Source organism: Scardinius erythrophthalmus (genome assembly GCF_964197995.2).
Source record: "Scardinius erythrophthalmus genome assembly, chromosome: 19".
Lineage (NCBI taxonomy): Eukaryota > Metazoa > Chordata > Actinopteri > Cypriniformes > Leuciscidae > Scardinius > Scardinius erythrophthalmus.
The window spans coordinates 3,089,789-3,099,014 of record NC_138239.1 but is presented as its reverse complement, the minus strand read 5'-3'; the positions used below and the strand labels follow the sequence as shown (position 1 = coordinate 3,099,014).

General features: G+C 36.1%; 1 protein-coding gene across 2 annotated transcripts in view; it reads left to right on the top strand.

Annotated features, from left to right (window-relative positions):
* The first annotated feature begins 1,045 nt into the window (after window positions 1-1,045).
* Window positions 1,046-9,226, top strand: part of spata7 (spermatogenesis associated 7) — a 10,120-nt gene continuing 1,939 nt past the window's right edge. The window contains exons 1-10 of one of the 2 annotated variants that reach the window (XM_081347884.1): window positions 1,046-1,292; window positions 1,634-1,726; window positions 1,897-1,944; window positions 4,813-4,928; window positions 5,012-5,463; window positions 5,551-5,596; window positions 7,711-7,811; window positions 8,041-8,091; window positions 8,327-8,404; window positions 8,496-8,553. In XM_081347884.1, the coding sequence (XP_081204010.1) occupies window positions 1,250-1,292; window positions 1,634-1,726; window positions 1,897-1,944; window positions 4,813-4,928; window positions 5,012-5,463; window positions 5,551-5,596; window positions 7,711-7,811; window positions 8,041-8,091; window positions 8,327-8,404; window positions 8,496-8,553 (1,086 nt within the window). In that variant the 5' untranslated portion in view covers window positions 1,046-1,249. Of the gene's footprint in view, window positions 1,293-1,633; window positions 1,727-1,896; window positions 1,945-2,391; window positions 2,453-4,812; window positions 4,929-5,011; window positions 5,464-5,550; window positions 5,597-7,710; window positions 7,812-8,040; window positions 8,092-8,326; window positions 8,405-8,495; window positions 8,554-9,226 lie in introns of those variants that run through there. The other variant, XM_081347885.1, reaches the window with a different exon arrangement.

The following is a 9,226-nucleotide window of genomic DNA, read 5'->3' as shown; positions in this document are numbered from 1 at the left end:
TTGTTAGAAAGGGAACATATGGAAAGTATTTTTTGTTACTCAGTATTTGATTGATAATTAAACAATCTGACAAAATAAGGAATGGATAGCAATAATTCAAAATACATTTTGCAATTAGTTGGCATTCTATTCTTGGCAGTTTATCCTAAGTTGCCCTTTTGCAGTCTTACCAGTTTTTTTCGACCCAGCATGATATCCAAATCTACGGTGGCCCAGTGGTGCACAACACAACGAAATTTAAAAAGCAAACATAAGTTCACAAAACATGAAATTAAGCCACAACACAACAAAATGAACCCACAACACAACGGAAATAATTAAGCCACAGCACATATAGTGAGCCTAATGGTGCACACATGATTTATTTATTTATTTAACATGCATACAAATCTGGTTATTTCGGGAACTACACAAGCCATTTAGACATTTGCTACAGTTATTTTTTTTTACACAAAGTTTAATTTTACGCCATCAATCTGTTTTGCAGTTCCTGACTCTGTTGTTTTCGCTTGCAAATTGCTGCTCAAAGGCTTGCAATGCTTTTGGCCGTATTTGTGCGAAGAAAAAAAAACGAGCCAAAAGTGTAGCCTAAGCGCGGAAAAATGGAAGTCAGCGCAATACAGATCTTATTTATTTTGCGTAAACATGAAGCTGCTGTTTCACAATGTTTTTCTTACACCTGAAAGCCGATTTACACCTTTACAAATCTTCTCTTGCACACCCAAATTTAATTTACGCTTGCAATCTTGTGTACACTTTCACAAATCTTACTCTGCGCATGCGTCATATTACCTTCATATATGAGTTTGTTTCTTCTGCTGAACACAAAAGAAAATATTTGAAAGAATGTCAGTAAGCAGTTGATCATGGACCCCACTGACTTCCATAATGAGGGGAAAAATACTTTGGAAGTACACTTTTTGTGTTCAGCACAAGGCAGAAATTTATTCAGATTTGGAAGAACTAGAGGGCGAGTGAATGATGAAAGAATTTAAATTTTTGGTTGAACTGTCCCTTTAAGAGATTTATTATTGGCGTCAGGCGCGCGCATAGCAACCAACATGGCGACGGGGAAGCTTCACGGTAGCGAGGACAGATTAGCTGGCAGTTAGCAGCTAGCAAAACAGCTGTGAAAGATGATAACTGTGAAAATAAGTGTATGGAGTATTTATGATTTGTCTGTATTACCTCATGCGTTCATATGAACGTTTAACGTGATGATTTCCGGTAAAAAACGACTGTTTTGAGTATGAGACTCCAGCCAGAGTTTTTCATCATGGACACTAAACCAGGTAACGGTAAATGATAATTAGCCTAGTAAAATATAATTATCTGGCCAAACACAGACGCTTATAAACTCTTTATTTATGTTTATAGCATGTCGAAACGCAATAAAGAAGCACTATACAAAAAAAAGTTACCGTGGTTTTTACTGTAATGCCATGTATTTGGACATGATATTGCGTTAATATTATATAAGTGTTTTAGATGTAACGTTACCATGGTAAAATCAAAGTAGCAATGCCATCTGAGACCATTTGATTTGTTGTTTTCTGATTGTGATTGTACTAGTAAACAATCTAATGTTAGGGGTATAATGTATAAAGTAATAACTCAAATGTTCATCTTTTAGGGTTCTGTTTTGGTTCATCTGGCAAACTGATGGATCAGTACATGATTAAAGACCACATGGTTTCACATTACAGAAAGCTGTATTCAGCCAAAGGTAAGTTTCTAATTCAAATACATGCAAGGATGTCAAGTTTATAGTTTTTACATATTTATCATAAAGGCAATGGCTAGTGGAAAATGTTTTGTTTTTGGGAGTTTTCCTTTATGCTTTATTCCTGTCTTCTTTTATATGCTTTATATACCACTTTCTTTGTTTTCTTTCAGCTGCTGTGGACTGTTCAGTGCCTAAAAGCTTGCATAGCAATGTCAAATGTAAGAGAAAGTCCCATATTACCAATCTACTTTTAAATAATAAAGTAAATAAATTATATATATACAGTGCTATGCATAAGTTTAGACACCCATGCTAAAGTTGACTAAAAAGAGGAATAAAAAATCATCTTTTGGAAACTGAACTTAATGCCTTAATTTAAAAAATTAGGAAAAATCCAACCTATAAGGACACCAATTTTCTTTGTGAATGCAGGGTGTCCGCGGATCCTTAAAAAGTCTTAAAAAGTCTTAAATTAGATTTTTAAAATTTAAGGCCTTTAAAAGTCTTAAAAAGTCTTATTTTTACTTATGAAAGGTCTTAAATTTTAGATGGCAATTTGACTTAAACATATCTAAATATTTTCTAAATTAGAACCATCTAATTAGCGTACTTTTTTTATTTATTATTCTTTCTTTGTGGTTCACGTGACATTTCGCGTCATTCGCGGCAGCGTTACGTCCATCTCCTGCAGACCTGCACGCGCGAAACAGGAGGAGAGAATGAGAAGTGAGTTGGTAAACGTCAGTTTAGTTCTAAGTTCAGTCTTTATGTTCGTAGTGGTGTGCGATGTGTATTGTCTATTATTATGATATTGTAATCATTGTTTTAACGATGTACTGCGAGCTGACATCGCTTTGGTCTCGTACTCACTGCGTGATGAGTGCAGTTATAACGTTAGGTAGGCTATATGTTCCCATGAGTTTTTGTCTCATATCATGTTGTTATCATAGACCTACAATATCACATCAGCAAGACTTCCGTTTTCCCGTGCACAATTGCAAATGTGATTATTTATTTATATAACAGTAATTAACAATAAATTAACATTGTGATTTAAATTTTATAAACAGTAGCCTATTGTCAATATTGTTTGTTTCCCCTTTATTTCGCTGACGAGAATTTCAAATTGAAGCCATAGCAGAGCCTCAATGCAACAGACAGCGATGAGTTTTTGACTGGAATCCGCGTTTTGAACGAATCAATTTAATGATTCAATGAACAGTCACTTGCTTCCCGAATGAATCAGCCGTTTGAACGAATTGGTTGAATGAATGACTCCCTCAACTCACTTATTAAAACAGTGACTTGCCGCCACCTACTGGCAGCTTTAGTTTCACATTTAGAGTACTTTTTAATTAGAATGTTAAAATTAGAAATCACAGTTCATATTTAACAATCTCATAGCTTTATTTATGCAATTGTAAATGCAGTGTAAATATATTAATGCCAGATCTGATGCCGCCACTGTGTCACCTCTGCACTGCAAAGGTGGATTTTGATTTAATGATTTAATTTGACTGGTAACAGTGGTATTGTGTAATTATTCTAATATAATTTAATTTAAATGTTAGAATTTGACATAAAAGGTGATGCATACATCTACAAATGCCAATATAGAGATGAAAATGCCACTGGAAATCAATTTAAGATGGCAAATATTACCCCTTAATAAAAAATGTTAATTTTTGTTACTATTATCTAATTATTACCCTCAAAACTTTGAAAATATCGATCGAGACATATTTTGTCAATATTACACACCCCTAATGCATGGTATTAATTTTGATTTCTTCGGGTCTTAAAAAGGTCTTAAAAAGTCTTAAATTTGACTTTAAAAAATGTGCAGAAACCCTGTGAATGAATAATGTATCGTAAATAAATAAATGTTCTTCCTTAAAATACAGGGTGCATAAGTTTGGACACCCCTATGTTAAATTCCCATAGAGGCAGGCAGATTTTTATTTTTAAGTATTTTTTTACTTTTTTTTTAGGATACTATGCATCCTGATAAAGTTCCCTTGGCCTTTGGAATTAAAATAGCCCCACATCATCACATAGCCTTCACCATACCTAGAGATTGGCATGGGGTACTTTCCATAAGATCATCTCTCAATGCAAATCAAACCAGCTATTAGGCTAACTGAAATAAAACCATGCCTTTTTAGTCAGCTTTAGTATGGGTGTCTAAACTTATACATAGCACTGTGTGTATGTATATATATATATATATATATATATATATATATACACATATATACAGTATATATACATACATATATATATATATATATATATTATATATATATATACATATATACGTATATACATATATATGTATATACATATATATATATATATACATATATATATATACATATACATATATATATACACATATACATATACAGTATATACACACACACACATATCTATATCTATCTATCTATCTATATATATATATATATATATATCTATATATATATATATATATATATATATATATATACATACATATTATTGCTGTCAAATCGATCCAGAACATAAAAGTTTTTTTTTTATATAAAATTTTATTTATATATATATTATTTGTGTGTGCGCGTACGTCTGTGTATACACACACACACACACACACATAATAAATATAAATAAAATGTTATTAAAAAAAAAACTTTTATGTTTTGGTTTACATGTTGTACGTGTTTTTTAATCGATTTGACAGCAATAAATATATATGTGTGTGTGTATACAGACAAACACACACACATATATTAGGGTTGTCACATCAATTAATCGCATCTAACATGAAAGTTTGTGTTTATATAATATGTGTGTTGATATATATATAGATATATATAGATAGATATATACATAGATATATACATATATATATATATATATATATATATACACATATATATATATATATATATATATACACATATAATGTATTAAATAAAATATTTAATGTAATATATTAAATAAAGTATATTTAACATTTTGTTTTACCAGATATAAATGACTATACTAGTATCTTATTCATTACATTTTTCTTTATAATTTTTTTCAATTATTATTTACCTTTGTAGATGTTGATCAGAAGCGGCGTGAGCAGTTAAGGAAAGACGCTCGAAGTCAGTCGAGAAGATCTGATTCCCAGAGGAGCACTAGGATAAACTCAAGAACCTCCTGTTCTTCTAAGAACGTAAGTTAACGTCCTGTGCTTCATTATATCACGTTGCTTGTCAGAAACTGCGTTCACAACTGTAGTTTCCTCTTTGTTTCCAGAGCAGACCGTCCGTTCAGGGTGGCGATAGTGCCTATCATTACCTGGACCAATCGCTGATGTCATCGCCCAGGATCAGCACCTCGTTTCATTCCAAACAAATTGTATATCCATCCCAAACATCTGGAACCCCTGCGAACCACTTCCGATCTGCCTCCGAGTTGAGTTCCCGAAGCCCAAACCCTGAGTGGCGGGACGCAGGCCCGTCCTGTGCCACGTCTGCCAGTCAGAGAGGGTTTAAAAGCTTTCAGGATCCCACACAGAAGACCTACAGCGGTGACGTCCTGCTGAAACACTCTCATCGCTTCACTCCGGAGAAGCCCTTCACTCCGAGAACGCTGAAATCACACCACCAGTCCACACTGGTACAGTATCGATACTACACTCCTCCACGGAGGAAAGTGGAAGAGGAGAAACCGGCCTCTGTCATTGGACAGGAGATGCGCCACCGGAGGTGTGATCACTGACACTGAAAGAGCTGTTATGTGAGATTTTAAATGCCCATCTGATGGTATAACAGTGTTTGTTCTGTTGTCTGCAGCACACGGTCCAAACGAGGCTTTTCTCCACAGCTCCAGTCGCTCCAGGCAAGTCTGAAGGAAACTTGTGGGACGTTTGGCAAAACATCAGAATTTACTTTCTGATTGACATTTATTGCTCATTTTGTACACAACTATCAACTATATACATCCATCCATCCATCTCACACACCTTTTCATCCATCCATCCATCCATCTCACACACCTTTTCATCCAACCATCCATCATCCATCCATCCATACATCTCACACACCTTTTCATCCATACATCTCACACACCTTTTCATCCGTCCATCCATCTCACACACCTTTTCATCCATACATCTCACACACTTTTCATCCGTCCATCTCACACACCTTTTCATCCATCCATCCATCCATCCATCCATCCATCCATCCGTCCATCTCACACACCTTTTTATCCATCCATATCACACACCTTTTCATCCAACCATCCATCATCCATCCATACAAACATCTCACACACCTTTTCATCCATACATCTCACACACTTTTCATCCGTCCATCTCACACACCTTTTCATCCATCCATCCATCCATCCATCCATCCATCCATCCATCCATCCATCCATCCATCCATCCGTCCATCTCACACACCTTTTTATCCATCCATCTCACACAACTTTTCATCCAACCATCCATCATCCATCCATACAAACATCTCACACACCTTTTCATCCATACATCTCACACACCTTTTCATCCGTCCATCCATCTCACACACCTTTTCATCCGTCCGTCCGTCCGTCCATCCATCCATCCATCTCACACACCTTTTCATCCATCCATCCATCTCACACACCTTTTCATCCATCCATCCATCTCACACACCTTTTCATCCATCCATCCAACACACCTTTTCATCCATCATCCATCCATCCATCCATCATCCATCTCACACACCTTTTCATCCATCCATCCATCCATCCATCTCACACACCTTTTCATCCATCCATCCATCTCACACACCTTTTCATCCATCCATCCAACACACCTTTTCATCCATCATCCATCCATCCATCCATCATCCATCTCACACACCTTTTCATCCATCCATCCATCTCACACACACCTTTTCATCCATCCATCCATCTCACACACACCTTTTCATCCATCATCCATCCATCCAACACACCTTTTCATCCATCATCCATCCATCCATCCATCATCCATCTCACACACACCTTTTCATCCATCCATCCATCTCACACACACCTTTTCATCCATCATCCATCCATCCATCCATCATCCATCTCACACACCTTTTCATCCATCCATCCATCTCACACACACCTTTTCATCCATCCATCCATCTCACACACACCTTTTCATCCATCCATCCATCTCACACATACCTTTTCATCCATCCATCTATCCATCCATCCATCTCACACACCTTTTCATCCATCCATCCATCCATCTCAGACACCTTTTCATCCATCCATCCATCCATCTCACACATCTTTTCATCCATCCATCCATCCATCCCACACATCTTTTCATCCATCCATCCATCTCACACACCTTTTCATCCATCCATCCATCTCACACACCTTTTCATCCATCCATCCATCTCACACACCTTTTCATCCATCCATCCATCTCACACACCTTTTCATCCATCCATCCATCTCACACACACCTTTTCATCCATCCATCCATCTCACACACACCTTTTCATCCATCCATCCATCTCACACACACCTTTTCATCCATCCATCCATCCATCCATCTCACACACCTTTTCATCCATCCATCCATCTCACACACACACCTTTTCACCCATCCATCCATCCATCCATCCATCCATCCATCTCAGACACCTTTTCATCCATCCATCCATCTCACACACACCTTTTCATCCATCCATCCATCCATCCATCCATCTCAGACACCTTTTCATCCATCCATCCATCTCACACACCTTTTCATCCATCCGTCCATCTTTTATTTAAGTTGACATGGATAGTGGTTGAAAAACATCATCCTAAATGTTCCCCCTTCAGTTTGTGTTTAAAAGCATCCCAGAATGCACCTGATGAAGTTTTTTGATTAATGTCCAGAGTGAGCTTAAATCTAAACAAACAAAAGCTCAAATATAAACACAATGGCGTCTTGTTTGCTTATTTTTGTCCTTTTGCAGACATTTGCTCTTGATCACGAGTGGTCGGATGAAGAATCATTTAGACATCATGGCAAGACGAACAGGTTTAAGGACAGTGATTTTCTTCTCTCATCTTCCAGGTAAAAGATTCTGTATATAACACAAATGCCACGTTTTTATAATATTTACACACATATATATACATATATATAGATATGTGTGCAGTCGGTACACTTTTGCTACCAAAAAATGTAATGAGCTCACCAAAACAGTATGGGACAGATGAAGTTAGTTATATATTTGCTGGCTTTTCGTTTGCATTTTTACACAATGATACATAAGAGAAAAGTCTATTTTCTTTTGTTTCAGGGTTTCACCAGAAGGCATGAGATCCCCCATAATGAGAAAAGTTTCAGCAGAGTGAGTGTCATGTATTAGACTGCTGAAATACATGAAATATTTCACTAATGTGGCATTTAAACAGCTAATATCCCACTTAATATTGTTAAAGGGGACCTATAATGCTCTTTGACAAAGTCTTGATTTTGTTTTTTGATACAATACAAGAATACAATTATAACAATCAATTGTATTGTCAGTTTATTCATGTTCCTGTGTCACTCTGTGGACTTTCTGAACTTGTTCTTTTCGGCAGAGAGGAAGAATTGATGTACCTGGAGTTCATTACAGACGTGACGAATGAGATCCTAACTCAAGGCCTTTACTCTGACAGGTGTGTGAGATCGTTTTAATGTGTGGAGGCAAATTGCAAGGCATTTTTTGTGTCACTTTTTGGTTCTGATCAGTCTAACGCTCCTTTATAGGGTACTGAAGAGACTGTTTGAACGGCACATTGATATGAACAGACATCGATTAGATGAGGTGAGTATTATGAATTTTACATTTATTTTACCTTTATTCTGATGCTTTTATATAAAGTGATTTAAAATGAGGAAAAGCAAAAACAATTTCCTCATTATTGGTTTTACTGATATTTTAAATATATTTATTAATATTTTTATAGTATGTAATGCAATGTAGTAATGCAAGCATGCATTAAATTGATGAAAATTTACAGTTTATAATGTTACAAAAGATTAGTCACAGTTACAAAAAAAAGCAGCATGACTGTTTTCAACATTGATAATAATCATAAATGTTTCTTGAGCAGCAAATCATCATATTAGTTTTTTTAACCATCACCCGAGTTGTCGGTGTCACATGACCAGCCACTGAATTGTGTGACAGTCAATCACTGTTTGCGGATATGGAAGAAATGCATGAGAAGTGCCTTAAACTGAATCATACCTCTGTGACTTCTCTTATAAAACAATATTTATTTTCAGTGTAAACTCAATCCGAAAGGCATGTTTACGAGCAAACATGTAGAAGGTTATCCAATAGGCTGTCGATTCATTAAATGATAAGCAACAAAAGCAGTTTATTCAGCGTACTGAAGCCTCTCCTCCATTGACATGCATTAAAAAAAACGGAATCTGGTCGCCTTCTCTGCGCATCACAGCATTGCGCTTTTTTATTCTAACTTTAAAGGGGC